Source organism: Lithohypha guttulata, assembly GCF_036872675.1.
Source record: "Lithohypha guttulata strain CCFEE 5908 chromosome Unknown scaffold_2, whole genome shotgun sequence".
Lineage (NCBI taxonomy): Eukaryota > Fungi > Ascomycota > Eurotiomycetes > Chaetothyriales > Trichomeriaceae > Lithohypha > Lithohypha guttulata.
The window spans coordinates 2,523,300-2,543,565 of NW_027042751.1; the positions used below are offsets into that span (position 1 = coordinate 2,523,300).

The 20,266-nt window shown below is 49.0% G+C and overlaps 9 protein-coding genes across 9 annotated transcripts; 4 read left to right on the forward strand and 5 right to left on the reverse strand.

Moving 5' to 3' along the window:
* Positions 1-244: 244 nt before the first annotated feature.
* LTR64_003019 (uncharacterized protein) lies at positions 245-2,937 on the forward strand (the record flags this gene model as incomplete). Its single annotated transcript, XM_064897382.1, has 2 exons — positions 245-525; positions 573-2,937. 2 exons carry the CDS (start codon positions 245-247, stop codon positions 2,935-2,937), a joined length of 2,646 nt encoding a protein of 881 aa, XP_064756332.1.
* Positions 2,938-3,464: 527 nt separating this feature from the next.
* On the reverse strand, positions 3,465-5,453 carry LTR64_003020 (uncharacterized protein; the record flags this gene model as incomplete). Its single annotated transcript, XM_064897383.1, has 7 exons — positions 3,465-3,970; positions 4,054-4,542; positions 4,607-4,685; positions 4,735-5,040; positions 5,095-5,195; positions 5,246-5,259; positions 5,311-5,453. The coding sequence occupies 7 exons, from the start codon at positions 5,451-5,453 to the stop codon at positions 3,465-3,467; spliced, it is 1,638 nt and encodes a 545-aa protein (XP_064756333.1).
* Positions 5,454-7,650: 2,197 nt separating this feature from the next.
* FIG4 (phosphatidylinositol-3,5-bisphosphate 5-phosphatase) lies at positions 7,651-10,860 on the reverse strand (the record flags this gene model as incomplete). Its single annotated transcript, XM_064897384.1, has 1 exon — positions 7,651-10,860. The coding sequence occupies one exon, from the start codon at positions 10,858-10,860 to the stop codon at positions 7,651-7,653; it is 3,210 nt and encodes a 1,069-aa protein (XP_064756334.1).
* A 490-nt stretch (positions 10,861-11,350) lies between these two features.
* LTR64_003022 (uncharacterized protein) lies at positions 11,351-12,687 on the forward strand (the record flags this gene model as incomplete). Its single annotated transcript, XM_064897385.1, has 2 exons — positions 11,351-12,062; positions 12,110-12,687. 2 exons carry the CDS (start codon positions 11,351-11,353, stop codon positions 12,685-12,687), a joined length of 1,290 nt encoding a protein of 429 aa, XP_064756335.1.
* A 13-nt stretch (positions 12,688-12,700) lies between these two features.
* CCA1 (CCA tRNA nucleotidyltransferase, mitochondrial) lies at positions 12,701-14,185 on the reverse strand (the record flags this gene model as incomplete). The annotated part of the gene is made up of 1 exon (XM_064897386.1): positions 12,701-14,185. The coding sequence occupies one exon, from the start codon at positions 14,183-14,185 to the stop codon at positions 12,701-12,703; it is 1,485 nt and encodes a 494-aa protein (XP_064756336.1).
* Positions 14,186-14,885: 700 nt separating this feature from the next.
* On the forward strand, positions 14,886-15,784 carry ATP25 (ATPase synthesis protein 25 mitochondrial; the record flags this gene model as incomplete). Its single annotated transcript, XM_064897387.1, has 2 exons — positions 14,886-14,895; positions 14,961-15,784. 2 exons carry the CDS (start codon positions 14,886-14,888, stop codon positions 15,782-15,784), a joined length of 834 nt encoding a protein of 277 aa, XP_064756337.1.
* A 255-nt stretch (positions 15,785-16,039) lies between these two features.
* YUH1_1 (ubiquitinyl hydrolase 1) lies at positions 16,040-16,843 on the reverse strand (the record flags this gene model as incomplete). Its single annotated transcript, XM_064897388.1, has 2 exons — positions 16,040-16,740; positions 16,789-16,843. The coding sequence occupies 2 exons, from the start codon at positions 16,841-16,843 to the stop codon at positions 16,040-16,042; spliced, it is 756 nt and encodes a 251-aa protein (XP_064756338.1).
* A 271-nt stretch (positions 16,844-17,114) lies between these two features.
* On the reverse strand, positions 17,115-18,230 carry LTR64_003026 (uncharacterized protein; the record flags this gene model as incomplete). Its single annotated transcript, XM_064897389.1, has 2 exons — positions 17,115-17,911; positions 17,954-18,230. The coding sequence occupies 2 exons, from the start codon at positions 18,228-18,230 to the stop codon at positions 17,115-17,117; spliced, it is 1,074 nt and encodes a 357-aa protein (XP_064756339.1).
* A 1,058-nt stretch (positions 18,231-19,288) lies between these two features.
* On the forward strand, positions 19,289-20,238 carry GPR1 (G protein-coupled receptor gpr1; the record flags this gene model as incomplete). Its single annotated transcript, XM_064897390.1, has 2 exons — positions 19,289-20,159; positions 20,219-20,238. 2 exons carry the CDS (start codon positions 19,289-19,291, stop codon positions 20,236-20,238), a joined length of 891 nt encoding a protein of 296 aa, XP_064756340.1.
* Positions 20,239-20,266: the final 28 nt, after the last annotated feature.

Genomic DNA, 20,266 nt, shown 5'->3' on the forward strand with positions numbered 1-20,266 from the left:
AATCTGCTCGAACCATAAGCTGCGCCAGTGCATCGCTAGTCCCTCCCAGGTTTACTCGAATACTACCATCACGCTTTCAATCTTGCCAGTGACGAATCGCAGCAGGCGCACCCGCTTCCCGACCCACACTTCTACACACTTCAATCGCGATCGTGGCTTGAAGCTCATCTGTTTGCGCATCTGGTGCTGAACCTCGATGAAGGAATCGCTCTATTAGCTACCGAACCAGCCAGAGGCAGTCAACATGCAACCACATGCTCGCCATGCCGGTTCGGACTCATCCTCCTCTGGTACAGGCAAACCTCTTCCTTCAGTACCTCCCATAGACACCGTCTCTCCAAGAAGTCCTGAGTCCCCTATCAACTATTCACCATCGATCAAACGGAAGCCGCTGCCTCTCAGTGCTGTATCACCTCCTCCTATACCAATCTTCTCGGGCCTACCCTTACCGCAAGACCAAGACCGGGCCACTGCCCCTCCTTCGTCCAATGCTCTTAACGATGTCCTTGACACAGCACCACAAGAGTAAGTAGTGTCTTCAGCCGGTTTCTGCAGTTACTGACAAGCAGTAGAGCCGTAGAATTCTTTACTCCATTTGAACACGATCCACGAGCACATTACTTCTCTGGTCCAGTTGATACACCAAACAGGGTGTCGATTAACGATTTCCCTGTACCTCCTATAACTCATTCTCAGACACCAATCGTTGCAGATGAAGGAGAGGCGGTAGGATCCAAGGGCAAGGGCATGGGATTGAGGCTCGGGGAGAGGCCTGCGCCTCTGCGCATGGAATCCATCAATTCCGCAAAATCGTTGGACACCAAGAAACCACAAACACCTGGCAGCAAGTTTACCTCCTTCTTTATGAGGAAACCACACCCCTCTCCAGGTGCAGACTCAGCCGTAACAGAAATATCCGAAGGTAGATCGCCTGCTCCATCGCCCTATCCGCAATCTGATACGGGCTCTGGTCGCGGATCAGGCGCCTACTTCAACCTCACTTCAGGCAGGACGAATAAGTTTGGATCACAAGACAGCATTGAATATTCTCAAAGTACACGCGGTTCAGCTGACATTCGGTGCAACGCGCTTGAAGCAGAATTGAAGGAAATTAGTATCGAGCTTGCCAACTCCATACGCCGTGAGCTCGATCTCGAAGACATCATTGAGAAGTTGCAATCGGAAAATCCACCTATATACTCGGCCGATCGCACAAGCGACTATTTCTCCGATTCTGGCGCAAGCTCACTTCGAGCCGATGGCAGCGAAATTACTGCTAAAGAAGAGCTTGATAAGGTCAAGCGTGACGCGGAACAACAAAGGGCTCAACTAAGGGTCGATCTGTCGCAGAGGTGGCAGAATGAGACTTCACAACGTAAGACATTGGAGACCGCCTTTGACGATCTTCGTCGGAAGCTACATGAAGAGAGAAAAGCAAAAGAGAATATCGAGGATCTGACGAATGCACTCCGTGGTGAACTGGAACAGATCCGCTCTCAATCCAAAGGCGAGCTGGTGAAATTGCAACAAGAAGTACAACATCTGAGGGATGAGAATGCAGCCCTGATTAGTGCTCGGGAGATGGAACGTAATATCAACAGGGGCTCAATGCATTTCATCGCCGAGGAGAACGATGCAGATCCGGCCAGTCGAGGCACGACGCCCCTTCCCAGGATCGGCAGTTTGTCCAGATCAAACACTATCACAAGTGTACGAAACAACAGAGGCAGTCTAGCACGATCCGGCTCTTTAACACGTGCCACCTCAACTGTGAATCGTCCTGGACCAGCCATCGAGTCAATCGACCATGCGGTCGAGAAAATAAAATCAGTCGAGCAGCAACGTGACGCGCTCCACAACACAGTCAAGTATTTGCTCAAGAGACAAGAAATACAGCAGAAGCAGGTTACGAAAAGAACGCGAATGCTGGAAACTGAACTCGAGCGAGCACAAAACTCCTCGCCTCAGCCACGGAAACGTGGTTACGAGCGCGAAGTTCGCGTTCTTCGAGCCGAGATAAACACCCTTCGCAAACGTGCTGACGATGCGCTGGATCAGAAATGGCAATGTGAAAAGAACCTGGCAGGTCTTAAGATGGATTTGGACAGGAACAAGCAGGAGACGGCCTCGTTACAGAAGATACTACAAGCGCGAGGATCAGACCCCGATATTCAGGGTCTTATGTCTACCACTCTAGAAAATGCGATAATCGAGATGCAGAAGGAAAGAGCTAGGATCCAAGAATCATCCATCCAATTACGGCAGGAGGAGGAATTGTCCGAACAGCTCGAAGAATATGCTACTCGATCTGAAGCATTATCCACACAGGTCAAGAAGCAGCTTCAGAACAACGCCGCACTACGAGCTAGGCTAAAACATGCCGTCGAAAGTGGGGAGAGTAACCAGCATGCATCAGCAGAGCAAATCATTGAGCTGCAAGCAAAGCTTCGTCGACTTGAAGATCTGATAGCATCTGCGCAAGTACAGTCGGAAACTGCCGTTATGAAACACGAGGAGGAAGTGCGCATTCTCAAGGCATCCCAGAATGCACAGCTGATGCGAGCGCACTCAGCGGACAAGAAATTGAATCCCAACCTGCTCACGCCAACTGTCAGGAGTCCACTCAGCCCAATGTTCGCCAACAGCAAAAGATCACCCAAACTAGACATGACCTCTTCCGGGCCTGGTATGGCTCTTCACGAAGCATTACGGACAGAATACCTGGAGAACAAAGTTACCGAGCTAGAGAAAGCACTTGCCGACACCGAGAGTGAAATTGGCAAGATCGTCGGTAAAATGAACCAGGCTCAAATCAGTGTCGCTGAGCTCGAGGCCGAGCGTGACGAGGCACTACGTCTAACACGACAGCTTGAAGGCCAAGTCTACGAGGAACGAACACGATATGCTCACCTGATTGAAACGGTCAATCAATGGTAATAGACGCCAGTGACTGAGAGCGAGTCAACCACTCTTGGACAACGACACGCGGTACACCTTTTTTTTAAACGAAAATATTTGCGTGCGTTCTTAGCGTTTTCAGGATACTTTAGATGGATCACAGCGATAAACATGGATAATTCTCAGTGTCCTATGCGGAGGAGAATTGGTACGATTGGAATTTCTAATGATAAGTACTATTTGGTGGACTCCAGGTATAAATATTTTGGATATTGGTTACTAGATACTTCTTTTGGTGCTCTGTATGATCGATGTACGAATGACGTCGAATAAAGAAAGCCACGTCTCAGATGACCGTTAAAATGTGACCCCTGCTAAGTTCATGAGGCGCGGGAGATCTCTTGTATGTGTGAGACTCAACGAAGTGAATATATTCATCGCACAGGGCAATATCAGCTTGTGATGACCGAGCAGTATCAAACGTACACAGATCAAGAGCGTCAGAAACCCAGACAGGTACAAAATGAAAACCCTTGCAAAAGACCAGAGCCAAACTCCACCAGGATTCAAAACGGCTTATATCCCACATACCCCCCATCCACCATCTTCTGCAACTTCTCCCTATAATCCTTCAGCCCACCAAAGAAAAACAAACTACTATACTTCTTCCCTGGCACATTCGCGCCAAAGATCCAGCTGGGGCTCTTTCTGAAGAGACTATCCTTGCTGTACTCGTTACAGAGATCCGTCCAACCTCGTTCGGCTTCGAGCGTTGCCTCGACGATTGCGCCCTTTTCGTTGTTGGGTTGTGGTTGTGTTTGGTGCTGGTGATTCTTCTCGGCGAGCGCGATTGTGTCTGCGATAAATTCGACGTGGATCTCGATGGCGGGTGGGATGTTGCTGAAGGGGCCGTTGGGACCGGTGATCATGAAGAGATTGGGAAAATTGGCGACTGAGACGCCCATGTAGGATTCTGGACCGACAGTGGCCCAGTGCTCGGAGAGGGATTCGCTGTTGCGGCCTTTGACGGCGACGCGGGTGTAGTTACCGTCGACGGCATCGAAGCCGGTGGCTGGGGAGAGAGGTTAGTATTGTATGTGCACATGGACAGGGACGTCAGATCTGACATCGAGCAGGCGGAGCACCTGGACTTACCGAAGATCAACACATCCAGGTCATAGTGTCCTTTAGTCGTCTCAATGCCGTTCTCCGTCATCCTCACAATCGGTTCTTCCTTCAAGGCGACCACATCTACGAAGTCTTGGTTAAATACCTGGTAGTAACCAGCGTCACACAACGGACGTCGTGCGTAGTACTCGTTCGGCAATAACTTTCGTGCCTTTTCCTGATCCTTCACCGTCTCTTTGATCTTTGACTTGATGAAATTACACGCTTCGTCATTCGCAGCAGGATCCATAGTAAGATCGTTGAAAGTCCAGAACATGAAGCGGAAGCCATTGCCTTTGTCCCATGCCTCTTGGAATTTAGCCTGGCGTTCAGCTGGGGTGACGGACATGCACGGAACAGTGGATTCTTCGAAGCCAAAGCCGACGGCGGAGTTGCGGACCTGAGACCAGATGGATTCGTAGTTCTCGTTTATTTGGGAGCGGTAGGTAGGAGACACGGGTCCGTCGCCAGAAGGAACTGAAGGCAAAATATTAGTGCCTTGGTCGTACTAGGAAGTCTTACGCTGCTGGGGTGAAAGTACCAGAGTATTGTGGTGAACGCTGAAAGCTGATAAGCTTAGCCACTTGCTTTTCCTTCCCTAGTTGTGTTATGACTTGGACCTGTGCGCAGATAAGCACAACTGTTTGCAAGGTTGGATGGTAGACATACACCAGTACTGCCATTCCCAATAATGCCAACACGTTTACCTTTGAAGTCATAGGTCTTGGGCCAGCCACCCGTATGATACTTTTCACCCTTGAACTTATCCAAACCATGGATAGCTGGGAAATTTCTCTTGGACAGCAGGCCAAGAGCTGTAACCAGATAATGACAAGTGAAGGTCTCGTTGGTAGAGGTTGACACCTCCCAAGCATTCGTGTCTTCGTTGTACTGTGCTGAAGTAAGCTCGGTATCGAATTGCATGTACTGCCGGAGATTATGCCTCTCGACGATGTGTTCAAGGTAAGCTAGTGCCTTGGTTTATGTGAGCATGGCTTCAGGTCAGAGTGGAACTGTTGGTGATCGTACTTGTGGTTGCTTTATATAGTGCTCATCCCAGTGATATTCCAGAAGATCCTCCTTATCCCAACTATATCGGTAAATGTAGGACTCTGTATCACTCATTGCACCTGTCCAATTGTTCAGCTAATGTCAGCCCGACAACACTGGTTCTAAGTACCAGGATAGCGATTCCTGTCCCGTTGTTCAGCCAATGTTAGCTTACCAAGGCTGGCTTCTAGTTACCAGTACCAGGTACCACCCACATCTCCAGCCGCATCGAGAACCTTTACCCGTAGACCTTGGTCGATGAGCTTCTTGAGCATATAGATGCCACCAAAGCCAGCTCCGACTACGATGGCGTCGTAATGTGTATCCTTGGCAATCATGACAAATTCGAATCTTTTGCTTGGTTGAGAGCTGTCTGAGTGTACAATCTATCGAGGCAAGCGATCCTCTTATATTCTCTCGACTTCCTCTGTAGGCCACTTGAGATCGTCTGCCTCGTGTTTCATGCATGGGGTACCGAGGTCAGCATACCAGGACTACTCCGCACATCCGTCGTTGTCTAGTGAAAGAGCAAAATAGCATGGGCGCTATTCACAATGAGCATACTGTCCGTTACACCACTTCGTATAGGCATCCCATCGTGCCGAGACAAACCTGGCTCGTCCTACGAGCACGAGTCATTGTTTGAAGTGCTCAGCTTCCGTGAACCTGACATTCGGTACGAACGCGTGAAAGTGCATAGAGGAAGGCACGACCGGGACTCGGCAGACTTTCCAAAGGACGACACCCTGTTATGGGACAACAAGCATGAGTTGTACGTGTTGGCATGCTACTTCAAATCCGGCCGAGGCGGTATTGACGCTCGTGACTAGCATGAGCATAGGTGGCAAGTCACTGCGGTTCAGAGCTGGAATGAGGTATCGGCACGAGAGAAGATTCAACAAGTAGTGGAAGTATTTCCAGAATTTATGCCAAATATTGGTTCCAGCCTGACGATGATATTGATATGGCCTATCATACAATGCTTCTGGATGCAAATCCCTGATTCCTTTCCCTAGCCCGCATTTCACTCCCGAGATTGATGCACCGTACTCCTCTCGAATTGCTGATGCTTAGCTCGAGAAGAAAAGCTCAAAAAACAAACTCCTTAATGCTGTACAATGCTGGGGATTTGTAGTCCCATATCTGCTGTCAGGGACAGAAACATGTTCTCGTTTGAAGCAGCTCGGGAGATCGAACAAACGCTTAGTCAAGACTGAGCCGACTACCAGCTCGTCACACCTTTACTTCTCGACCCTTGATTCTCAGAACTTGAGCTGGTGCACTGGTTGCCTCTGGCAACGTGTCCCTTTTCGACTTGCTCTTGACGACACCGATCTGGCCTACTATGGTTCCAAGCCCGATAGTGCCTGCTTCAGGATTTGGCCACTGATCTGGCACAGCTACGAACAGTTGTGTGTAAACTCCAGCGACCCCGTTGCGCGAAAAAGTCGTAACTGCAGGCATTTGTGTGACAATCGTCGTGGCAATTACAGCACCCGTCTGTGCAGCACCTTGTCTCTTTTTCAGGTCGATATGCAGATGCTCATTAACTTCGTCCAAGAAGTCGGTAGCTATCGATATTAACGGATCCCAAACTCTTGAGTTATTATGTATTGGTGTGGTAGGTGTAGGCGTTATGGTGGCTGTTTGCACCCGGAGAATTGTTCTCGAAGGTGTGAGTGAATCTATTATTTGGGACGGCGAGACTATCATCTCAGCTGATGTCGTGGCCGGTATAAGCAGCAACGCTGCTGAGTGCCACCTCATCTTTATATAAAATGTACCAGACAAATTTCCGAGTCGTGTATTGAAAAGATTATCCTCGATGTTTCTCCGTGGGACGATATTGTTTGAGGTTCCGCGTTCGAAGATAGAAGTATCTGCGACCGGCTGTAGGTGTTTGTTCTGCGTTCTCAGAAGCGTGCTGAGCGTGTAGTATAGACAGAGAAAGAAGCTGTTCAGACGTGCGGTTCAGAAGTTGCGAAGCTTGTTCGATCGGCTGCAAGTTTGATGAGGGAAAGAGTGTAGCGTCCAGCCGTCGATTTGGGTAGGTGAGGGACCCTGTGGCACAAAATTTGTGCAAACCACGACAGAGAAGGACTTGTGAGGTACGTGCACTGCACGATACTCAAGTTAGATGCTCTTCAAAAAGTCGCTGTGCCGCTGTTGAAGACAATAGAATAGCCAAACCGCAGTTGCAGGATTGCTCGAGAAGGGGCGCTCACGCTCAGGCTGTTCCTTGCAGGGGTCGGCATTGGCGCTGGGGTACCTTACATTAGCGCCGAGACAAAGGCAAATCAGTTCAAGACCACTCTTGCCAGAACGCCAATCAGAAGCCACTCATGCACGGAATGCAAGTTTGGCCAAGATCTTTACCAGACTGCTTTAATATTTCTGATTTCACATTCGACGGGTACTCTTGAAATCAAATGTCGCTAGTAGTGTCGATCAGAGGACTTCAACGTCCTCGAAAACATCATCCATTAGTAAATTACGATTATGCAGTTCCACTGATACCTGGCGAACATAAGTAAACTAAACGAGTTCACCACCAAGATAATATTTCTGCTTGAACAAACTCTTGCCACGAGTGACCCACGATCTGTACTTCTTGTACCTTTTGCTTGCAGCATCCTCATCAAGCACGGTCAATGCATCTTCTCGCATTCCCGACGAAACATACTCCTGGTAATCATCGATGCTGAGCTCTGCTCGTTCATCGAGCGTCAAATCAACCTCAGAGTAACCATCGACATGAGAGGACAGCGCATGCGCATACATTATTTCGGTAGGATCTTGATTCCTAGCGATGTACTCGATGAATTCTTTGGGGGCTTTCGCATAGTCTGTTTCTGTCGAGGTCACTAATTGGATGCTTGCCGGATGTGACATGTACTGTTCGTATTCCTCCATTTCCACAACTCTCGGGTTCAGGCTATTGGTCACCATCCTTTCGAAAGCTGCTGATTGCTGGTCCTGTTTGGACTGCTGCTGAGGCATCTCGCCAAGCAGTATCCCTGCAGGTGGCATAGCAGGTACCGTCGGCGTTCTCGAAGCCTTTTCCCAGGAAGAATCCTTGATAATACCAGTATACTTCCTTCGTAATGCATGTGCCTGCTGCTGACGATCAAGCCATTCACCCAATTCCTGGGGGTTTGGCTTCTCCACAGCGTTGTTAGCTGCAAGCCGAGCGTCGATCGATGAGCCGTCTATTGTGGACCCTTCGTCGCTAGGGGCTATCACCTTGACACCCTTCTTTCGCGCTGGCACGGCTTTCTCTTTTGGGTCTGTCTTTTCTGACTTCCCCGTCCTGACCTTGAAGGGACTCAAGTCGTACTTACCGCCTTGAGTTTCTTCATTGACGTTGATGATTGTTAAGTTCGAATGAATCTTAAAGGCAAAGATCTTTCGGTAGGATGACAGTGTTAGTGGTCTATAGTACTCTGACCAATAATCGTCATAGTATGATAGTGGTCGATCCGACGGTTGCTTCGGCAACAAGAGCGAAGCAACTTGAGGTTCTTCCAGGTATGCTGGCGTGTACCAGGCTCTATAGCTGGGCCTCCTTCGCCCGAACATCGATCGTGGCTCAGTATGATGCAAATAGTAATCTGTCGACAGATCCCATAGCAAAGGATACCCGTTCCGATACCTGTATGTACCAAGAAACAGGTTGTATGACTCCTGTCTCTGTGCATCTAGGAACGAGTTATTGTAGAACCTCTTCAAGCTTTCAACCATATCTCGTGAATGACTTGTCCACTGGTTGATCTTACGATAGGTTGACATTGTATTGACCAAGTGCGAACCTCCATACTGGATTGCAATCGTGTCGCCATGGTCGTGCCACATATTGGTAAAGATTGTCACGGCGTCTGAATCGAATTGGACAAAGTCGTCTTCAATGACCCCGAGAGCTCTAAGTTGTTGACCCAAGGCCTTCTTGCCAACGATGAACTGGGCCGCATTCGTTCGATCCAGGCAGTCGATACAATTAGTTCTCGCTACGCCTTTCTGCAAGCGAAGTCCACTCTCTAGATCGTACCCGTTATGAAAGAAGCCTGTCTTCGTGACGACGTCCTCTGCAATTTCTTCGAGGTCTCCGATGACATCTCCTCCCTTGCTCTTTGTGACGCGGCTCATATCAAACGCATGGTAGATAATTTTTTTATCTTCAGGGAGGAATTGGTTGAGGTATCCAACCGCTGCTTGATATTCGGTTCCTAACTTGCCTTCTCGAGGGCTTCGCTCTTTCTGCTTAATCAAGTTCAATGCATAGATGGGCGTGCCGTATCGTTCGAAAAGGTTGTCAAAGTGGAGTGCGGCAGCACTGAAAAAGGGATCGACCACGTTCAAATGTATATCTGGTTTAGGAGAAACTCCAGTAGCGTCTTGTGACCAATACAGGGGTATGCTCCCTCTATGTTGTACGTATGATGTGTACAGAGGGCTTGCGAAAAGCTCTGGTCCTGGCGCATGAAAAGACTGAGTTCGCATCTCAGACACAATTTGCTCTGTTTCGACATCGTTGGCGACAAAGCCGAGATCGTTAGCACCTCGTTTCAGGTAGCGAGCGCCTGCAAAGAACCTCGATCGCCGTGCAATGATTGTGATGTAGACCACTCGTCCCCAGTAGATCGAGAGTGCACACTGGTCGATATATCCGTGGGTGACTGCTAAGCACCAGTCGAAAGGATTCTGCAAAGCTGCTTTAGCTGGCTCGAGCAAGTGGTGATTCCATATGAACATGTCGTTGTGCTCTGGAGGTTGTGGTTGTGCAGAATTGTCGTTCAGTATTTTGCGCTCTCTTAAGATATTGTGTTGCAAAGTTCGCGTGATATCATATGAGGGACTGAAGTAGAATCCTTTTGACAGATCTACCATTCCAAAAATGCTTACGAGACGTGCCTCCTCTAGATACTTCTCCGCTTTCACTCGCGCAGTGGCGGTAGTGGTCAATTGGATCATCTCAGTTTTGTCAACTCTATCAATGTAATGACCGCCTAGAACAGCGACATGAGTTCTTTTGGTCACGATGACCATATAGTATGCTCCTGTAAACTTCACAAAACCGAGGAGACCCCAGAACTCGTTCGTTTTTACCTTTAAGCCCCCAGTAGCCCTGTTCCCTTCGTCTACCGCATTCACGATTTGCTGTGTTTCTTTTTGAGTATAGACGATATCGTCCTCTGTAACATCAAGCTCACCTTGATCGGACAGACGGCTGATCTTCAGGATGCGATACGAGGTGCGAAGTATGTCGGAGCCAATAATGTAGTAAAGACTCTGCGTTTCATACAGTGTAAAGCGATGCATTCGCATGACGCCTTCTTCACCCACGTTATGGACGAACGCGCCATGATTGTGTTGAAGCAGCTCAGGCGGTGGTGTAGCATTTCGTTGCGATGGCTTCGAAAGCCCGATACCATCTTCGTCTATTTCTTCATCGTCAACATTGGTGTCCATGTTGGCGATCCTAGGTGCCTCGAAAGCTTTGTGGGTCAATTGGGGATAGACTGGAACTTCTGGCGGACAATTAATCGTTGCCGCATCTTCAGTCGTTCTGGTGATTTGTTTAGCTTCCTCTAACTGAGAGGATGCTTGGCTTCTGGTATCTACATCGGCATTGCCACTGGTAATGGAGGCAATAGCCTTTTTCGTCTGGTCTACAATTGACCGCTTCACTGGCTCATCGTAGTCGTCACTCAATCTATCAGAGTGTGGTAGGGCATCGAAAGATTCCATTGCATACTCTCTGTTGTACAGTAGATCAGGTGTTGGGTACTTCGAGTGAATTGGAATGTAGAAATCAGGTCATGGTGTTAGCTCACACGGATCGGACGATTGCAGCAGCATTCCTGTTTAGTGTTCAATCTTCAAAGGGCCAACAGACGTGGGTCTGGATCAGAGTTGCAAGATTTGAGTAAGGACGATAGTCGATGCATTGTGCTTGGTACAGCAGCGATTCAGGACAGGATAACCCTACGGATCGACTGCCAATTTATGCGTCTTAGAGATCCGTACTACGTTTCCGCGTTCATCTCTGACCTCAAGGTAGAACCGAGGCATCTGAGCCGCCGTTCGAGGAAACCTTGGTAAACCGATACGAACAAGCATCAACATCGCTTTCGTACTACGGTCTTCACAGACAGAACCGAAGATGTGATCAAAATACCATCAGCCTACCTCCAAGGCTTGATTGAATGCTGACCAACTCTACACTGACACAATAAAGATGCCGTCTTCACTTCCAGCACCATTCGCAGAACCTCTCCTTCCACAACTTGATGTCCCCAATCCTTTTCTGACCGAGAAGCACCACAAAGTACGTGCTTATACACGCAATTTCGTCGAGAAAGAGTTGTTGCCGTATGCACAAGAATGGGAAACAGCAGGCGAGATACCTGATTATGTGAGGCAGAAATACTCCGACGCAGGCTTCACAATTGTGCATCCAGTGATCGACAAAGAGGATGCTGGTGGTGTTACGCCAATAGCAGGCATCCCTCACAATGAATGGGATACTTGGTGCGGCATGATTGTAGGTGATGAGATGAACAGAATGGGCTGGTGTGGTGTGAGTTGGGGCCTGAACGGAGGGAATGGTATAGGAGCACCACCAGTCTCGCGCTTTGGCACCAAGGAGCAGAGGGCGAGGTGGTTACCTAAGATTGCTAGAGGCGAGATCAGGTTCTGCCTGGGCATAACTGAGCCAGATGGTGGTAGTGATGTTGCTAATATTCGCACAACAGCTGAAAGACAAGGAGACAAGTACATTGTGAATGGAAGTAAGAAGTGGATTACAGGTGCAATCTGGGCTGATTACGTTACTGCTGCTGTCAGGACGGGCGGAAACAGCCATGGTGGCATAAGCTTACTTGTCATTCCATTGAATGCACCAGGCGTGACTCGACGTCGCATGTACAATCAAGGTGTCCATGCCAGTGGTAAGTGTCATTGGTCGTAAGAGATTTCCAAGGCTTACAAGCTGCAGGCTCGACTTTTATCACATTCGAAGACGTTGAAGTACCTGTTGACCATCTGCTCGGAAAAGAGAATGACGGTTTCCGTCTCATCATGTCCAATTTTAATCCCGAAAGGTTGAGCCTAGCCACTGCGGCAATTCGATTGTCCCGAGTTTGTGTACAAGACGCGTATGATTATGCCTGTAAGAGGGAGACCTTTGGCAAGAAGCTCATCGAACACGATGCGATAAGAGCAAAGTTTGCCAAGTTCGGTCAGCTCATCGAACCTTGTCAGGCTTTCCTGGACCAGCTGTGCTACGTGGTTGAAACGTCGTGTGTGACTGGCAAGGAGGTCAACGTGGGAGGCATGACCGCCTTACTGAAAGTCATGAGCACGAGATGCCTCGAGAAATGCTGTCGCGAAGCTCAGCAAATTTTCGGCGGTGCTGGGTATAATAAGTCTGGACCAGGCGCTCGTGTAGAGCAGATCAGTAGAGATGTTCGAGTGCACGTCGTTGGCGGAGGCAGCGAGGAGATCATGAGCAGTCTCGCCGTAAGACAAGAAGCCAGGGACGTCCAGCTTCGTGCTAAGAAGTCGAAAATCTGAGCTACCTCTCCCTTCACCCAGCTTGCAATTCGTCTTTGTGTTGTCTGATCCATTCGACCGCCTCTTCCGTGGTACCCTCAGGATGCGCAAATTGCCATCTCACAACCATTTCAGTCGCAGTCTTGATCCAGCTTCCTGCCTTAGAAATGTCCATAGTTTTCTTGATCTCGTTGCCATTCAGTATCGGTTTTATCTCAGCAGCACCTTCCAGATCTTGAGCCTGTACATACTGGACGAAAGTGCTGTACGACTTGTTGACCTCTTCAAACGAGTCCTTCGTTGCATCACATAGCAGAGAGTACAGCACATGAAACCTCCACGACTTACCACATCCTCTGAGTAACATGCCGACGTCAGCCCGTCCCGCTTCCTGGTTGTTGACCTTGTGTACGCTGTTACGTATGCGGTCGCGATTTGTGATGGCATCGGACAGCGTTTTGGAAATAACGTTAGTTGCCTTGATACCTTCTCTTGCGGCGTTCAGGGCTGCAGCTTCATCGTCTGCGTAAGGTACATAGGCTGCCAGGGTCCAGGCGGTGGTAATATCATCCTTAGGCTTGAGCACCAAGGACAAAGCCGAAGCATGATCGAGCACCTGTCTTAGTGCGTCAAGTGCCACAGGAAAGCTGCTATTGTCGACTTGATTTAAATTAGAACTGGGGTCGCCAAAGACCGTAACGTAGAGGTCGAGGTCATAGATTCTCGTGAGACCGCTGAAAGCGTTCGGACCAGTCATAATTTTACCAACTTCAACTCCAACTCGTTCTCGACTGATCTTCATTCGGAGAGCTTCGTGAATTCTAGGATCGGCCATCGCTTGCAATGCATCATCTTGAATAGTATAATCCAGGCGTGCAGCGAACCTGATAAGGCGTAGGACTCGCAGAGGATCATCAACGAATGTCTGATAAGGCGCCAAAGGTGTTCTAATCAGCTTGGCTTCCATGTCCTGCAGTCCTCGACCCGTAAAGTCCTCGACCTTTTGGGTATCGAGATTGTAGAATAAGGCGTTGACACAAGCATCCCGTCTCACAGCGTCCTCTTGAGGAGTGCCAAACTCCATCTGTGGGTTCCGACTGCTCTCGTTGTATACCTCTTTCCTTAGATTTACAAGGTCAACATCGAGGCCGAACATGCGGGTTGTTATTGTCTCAAGGTTCTTCGATTTTTCAGGATTCGCCTTAATTTTGTGCAAGTCCTTTATGTCGGACGTGAAGCCTTCCCTCTTAGCTTCTTCTTCGTACTTTGTCCCATTGCTTTTCATGTATTCTTGTAATGCTTTGCCGAATTGTTCGCCTGTCATAGTGCTAAGAGCAACATCGATGTCGTGGCTTGTTGCTCCCAGAAGTTTGTCTCTGACCCAGCCACCAGTCCATCGTAGCTCGAGATTCTCCATTCCAGGCACACCCTGCATGTTCTCACGACAATCTAGCAAACATTGTCGAAACAGTCTTTCGGGAGGGCTCAAGCTAAGTGGTTCTGCTGCCATGCGAGCCATGGTCATAGAAGATCGATATGATGCTCGGCCTCGGTAGCGACCTGGTTCAGAGATTAGTTGCCTGACATTACTGAGCCACTTCGAGTTCATCAGGTATAGTGCAGTATTTCACCATATCAAGTGAACGATGAGTCTGTCACTGAGGTAGGAAATTGTCCCTTCACTCGACACAAGGCTAGTGACTCTTAGCCTGGTGGCTCATCTAGTCATCCAATCAAAGCACCATATTTGCGGAGGACATTCTTTGGAGCAGGTTCGCAGCTCGTTGGCCACATTGCTTCCGTATCGGCAGCATCGTGTACCAGCTAACGGCAATTTTTTTACGGAAACGAATCTTGTGCCAGCATCGCAGTACATATCAAACCAATACACTTTATTTCAGCTGTTATCATCGTGCGTACCCAGGTATCGATCATCGAAATGACTTTGACATTCAACGGCTGTCGCTTGTGCCAGCGTCGTATGTTGGACGCTGTAGCATCTTTGGCCGGCCATTCAATCAGCGCGCCACCACCGTCAACAGCACATAAGAGGCTAATCAACATAGTATCACGACCAGCACAAAGATCTTTTCAAAATTCAACGTTTCGGCGACAGCCGGAACCGCCAAAACCAGGGATAGACCGAGATACAGCCATAAATGTAGAGCCAGACCAGTCAGCAAGCGAAACTATTCCTCCACCAACTTCACAACCTTCCCATGTCCCGTGGTACCTACAAGTCCAACCTCCTACACCCATATCACCTGCCGCGACTTCTTCCATCAATCTCGCAGCGCAAGAAATTCCACCACTCCCATCAGACCCTCCAGAAATCCTCTCGCCCGTCCTCCAACATCTCTCCATCACCATCGGCCTCGATCACCTCACTATTCTAGACCTGCGTGCTCTCAATCCACCTTCAGCTCTCGGCTCCAACCTCCTCATGATACTGGGCACCGCCCGCTCCGAAAAACACCTAAACACATCCGCCGACCGTTTCTGCCGTTGGTTGCGCAGTACATACAAGCTCCGGCCATTTGCGGACGGCCTGTTAGGGAGAAACGAATTGAAGCTGAAACTGAGGAGGCGGAATAAAAAGCTGAAACTGGCGCAGAGTGTGGGAAACACGATGTACGACAAGAGCTACGATGACGGAATCACTACGGGCTGGGTGTGTTGTAATCTGGGAGATGTGAGCCAGGCTGTTCTTGCGCAGGAAGAGCACGACGACGTCGAAGAAGGTGTCGTGGCTAGTGGTACAGAGGCTTCGGTGGAGGAGGAAACGGCGCAAGCTGAGAGTTATCCCGTCTATTCGGAGAAGGATCAGGAGCGCATCCTTGAAGACGAAGAGGATGAATACAAAAATCCTTCAGATCAGGATTTTCAGTACAGAGGCTTTGGAAGTGCGAGTACTGCGCCGAGAATAGTGGTGCAGATGTTTACAGAGGCTAAAAGACTCGAAATGGACTTGGAAGGACTGTGGGAAGCGAGGTTGAATAGACGAGAGGACAAGGCCCGCAAACAGGATCGTGAGATGATGTTTAAAGACGACGAGACATTTGAGACTTCTCGTATCGAGCAGGAGTTGCAAGCGCCTGAAAAGAGCAGCTATGCTTAGCTGGTGACCAGTAGGCGCCTGTCTCAAGATATATACAACTTTGAGCTGTGTGAGCCATGTTCTTGCGCTCTTCCGTTCTACATATATTGACTGTAATCGAAGGCTCATCCGTAGGAGAATGACTCCTAACTTGCTGGTTTTGTCTTGGAACTGCTCGACAGGTTCAGGATATGCAAACTTCAAATTTTGACGCCCATTTCGTAAACCCTCTTACGCATGCATGAAGAGCGTGTCCGATCGCAATATGGTGTGACCTTAGTCCATAGAAGGGCCTAGCATAATCACACTAAACCGTAACTCACCACCACCAGCTTCTTCCTCACGTCTCAAGAACGACCTCACTCCCAACTCCTGACCCTGTTCACTGAGCACATCATTGTCCGTATCCAGCTTACCTCTGTTCAATGGACCTGTTCTCCTTCCATCCAACTCCCACAAGTTGTTTTGCTGGTCCTTGATGAAAGCAACAAAATGTAAATCAACATTTGCATTTGCATCAGGAGCTTGAGTATCGCCTGTGGCCGCGGCTGTGGCATGTGCAGCTTCCAAACTCTTACTTTGGTACAGCAGCTCGGCTCTCTTGACAGGGTCCAGTGGAACAGCTTCTCTTAATAGTTTCTCCAAGTCACTACCTGCGACGATCTGCTCACGTGCTCCGCCGTTCGTTATCGCATGGAGCAGACCGATTAAACCACAAGCATTACGGATCGTCTGTTTGAACCACAAGACTGGCTCGTCGGAGCCATTGCCGCTATAGTCTGGTCTTGTAGCGTCCTCTTCTCGTCGGAACTTTTCGTACGTTTCTGTTACAGGAAAGACGAGAAGGAGGGCATATGCTGGTCGTGGAAGAAATTCGAGTAGGGCAGGCTCGGTCAGTGAGTACACTTCGTGGAACTGCAGAGATTGACTTAGACCTAGTTCGTGGGCTAGTCTGGTCATCACCTCTGGGTTGTTTTCTGCTCCAAGTTAATACCATTTCACAAGTGCTCTTTTCTACTTCGTACCAAGAGGCACGAACGCCTTGTTTGTTTTTGCAACATCTGGATTTTCCAGCGACATCTTGTACCTGAACAGAAATTGCACGAAATACAACCACTTGTAGATGCTTGGCTTTCTTGAAGTCGAGCGGCAACTGGCTCTCGGGGTATTCTGGTCTGCCCAGAGGGTTGACCCGCCAAATGCGTCATCAGGCGCGTGTCAGACGCGTCTGCAGTTCTGCTCAAGAGAGCGCGACCAACACAACGCCTATTGATAGAGAGCCTCTAAATTCTGTATCTGAGATCACAACGAGTGTCCCTTCGCTTGTGATCACCTGCTGACAGATCTGAATCTAGCACAATGTTCCATCTGCAAGCTCATGCCAGAGGTTGCCGTCCTGGTATTTCAGCACCTCGTCACCTAAGCTCCACCAGCCAGCAGTCAAATTTCTGGCGAATAATTCAAGCACGCAGGACTTTCCAATGAGCATATCAAACAGAGTTTTGAGATTCGGTTTGCGAGAATGCATGTCTGGTACAGCAAACAAGATGCGACGAAGGGGAGAACAAGCGGAAGCTTTGTGCTTAAAGAGAAGCAGAATCTCGTATGGCTTCCTCCATAGACCATTCAAGGGTACCACAAACTCACCTGCTGTCGTAGTCTTTGTCCATATCCATTCCTCCTGCAGAGTGAAACCCAGAGACATCATCGAAGCCTGGACTTGCCTACGAATTGCAGGTTTGTTCGTGATCCAAGTTGCAACGTAGCGTTCTGGAGCGTGGAAGTGCTGTACGATCTTCAGAGCGTCCACGTACGCATTTTGTTCTCGATGTTTCATCGTAGCATAGTGTTCATGCACTGATCTGTTCGGCCAAGGTGGATCCATGAGGATTATATCAAATTGGAGGCGAGAATTGCTTGAACATTCATACTCTAGCATGACGTCCAACCCATGTTGAATCCTGCTCCAGATAAACGTGCAGTGACTAGGAACCACAATGGTCGTCTCTATCTCCAGGATAGCAATGCATGTCGGGCCAGCGCTATTCACAATGATGTCGTCCTGCACTTCACGTACTGCTTCAAAGTCATTCTGTGTGGATGAAAGCACTACCGGGATATGAGGGCTTGCATCGTGCCCTTGACTAGCTGCACATAGGTGTGAATATACGTCCTGCTCTATCGGCAAACGTGGTAGACACCATGCCTTTTGCTCGAAAGCTGCTGCTATACTGCGCCATGCCGCATCAATATTCTCTTCGATCCGTTGCTGGTAAACGAGTTCCTTGACCGGCACTTGACTCAGCAATACTTCACGCTTCTTGCCTTTCGGTTCAGGGGTAACGTGAGGAACCTGAAGCGGTAGAGCGGAACGAACACGTCCTCCACCTTGACTGCTTTCTATTGAGCGTGGAATGTCGAGCAAGAATATCTTCTTGTCCGGAGAACAGAACAGAATGTCTGACATTTTCTGGTACCAGAAAGGGGTTTCGCCCGAAGTGTTGACCAGTTTTGGGACAGGATCTGCTCTGAAGGCTGCTCCTGCGGGTTCGGTGCCATCCGGAATAGATCTAGTCTATGTCTAATATCATAAGCCATGCATAATCGACAGCGCCAAGAGCGCCACCATCGTCAAATCTTGCAGAAGGCCCCTGCTGCCAGCAACCATAAAATTCCCAAGAATGTCGGCCATCTGGACCCACCATCCTCTGTGTTGGGAATTTATTGACGTGATTTGTGTTATGTTTGCAGAGATGCGGAAGGCATGACATTCGACCCTCTGCTCGAGTCTAGTGAGACTTCGATTGTTGCGGCCTGGGCGATGGGAGTATGCTTGGTTCATTGGATGTGAAAGCCTACTATTTCCTCGGCTCATGTGACGGCAGATAGTCGCTTTTCGTTTATCGCAGATACTGTGAAGCTTGATGGGGTTGATCTCACGGAGATCTGCAATAGCACCGGCCTTGAGCGAGTTCCCTTCGAAGCTCTTCGCGGTTCTGAGTACTTGTGCCGCTTTGAGTTCAATGTCCCCCGTTCGGAACCCATCCACATTGATTCGAGATCAAATGCCGTGCATGCTGCAGCACTGACGTCTTCTTAAGTTCACATTCCACTGTCTCTCACCTTTGTCTACCACAACAAACCTTGACCTTGTTTGAGATTTTCTACAGGGACGCTTGATTAAGAGATTTCTCGGATTAAAAATGCAGATACGCCACTGCGTATAGTAAGTCGATCACTGATTGCGACAACGAGACGATCTTTGTCTGGCCTTCGGATGGCGGACGTATTTCATCTAACAACACCCGAGACCACGTTTCTGCGAATCCAAGCAGATCTTTCCTCATGAGTCTGACCATCAGGTCGTTGAACGCAGCAGATCCGAATCGCACGAGTCTTACAAGGGAGCAGAATCGAGGTATCTTAATTGCTGGGTTAACATGTGCCTGCTTCAGCGTCCTTGCGACACTGATAACGTTGCGATGGTTTATTCTGATGAAGCGGGCTTTCCGACACAAGCTGGTCATGTTTCTTATCCTCAGTGATACGTTCAAAGCTTTCTGGTATTTCATCTTCCCTGTGGTGGTATTCAGCCAGGGTCCGGTTCAGAATTCATCAGGGTTCTGTCAAGCTAGTGGGTTCTTCCTCGCCTTAGGAATTGAGGCTTCCGACTATGCGATTCTGATGATCGCTCTGCATTCACTAATCTACATCTTCAATCCACCGGCCAGCTCTGGGGACAACGGTGGACTTTACAGATATAGAAAATACATATATCCTTGTTGGGTGGTCTTCCCAGTGTTAGCAGCCTCCCTGGCCTTCGTCAACAACGACAATGGCTACACTACCGCCGGCACGTTCTGCTACCTGCCACGACGTCCATTCTGGTATCGGCTGGCTCTCAGCTGGATACCTCGTTATTGTATCATTACACTTATTTTCACAATGTACTTGGCTGTATATATTTATGTCGCCTTGAAGTTCCGCAGCTTCAACTACCTTCACGAGGACAGTTCAAATTTTTCGTCAGGCTCACCATCGCGTCGATCATCAATATCGGACGACAATATCGCACCCGACGAGCACATTAGCTCTGAGGATGCTCAGGCCAGGATGAGGTTCGGTCGACCTGTATTCTCCCGGTCTGCTTCTTACAACCAGCAACCGAATCAAATGCCCCGCGAGCTTGATCCTTGGGAACAAGTTTCGTTCATCACTTCCAAAGGTTTAAGGAGGAACGACGGTTCGCAAGCAGGGATAGAGACCTCGGACTTTTCAATGAGAAGCCAGAAGCATAGTATTTCTGCGGGCACAACGTCGCCTCAAAATACAAGTCAGTATTTTCCTGGTCAGAGCTCCGCACCTCAAGGTCAAGAGGAGCCGCCTTCCTCAGCTCGTATGTCGCAGCTGTCTGGAGAAACAAGGACGGTACCGGCTCATTACTCTATGAACCAGGTACCTTCGATGACGCCTAAGGCTGTTCAGTCGGCATCTCAGCCGAAG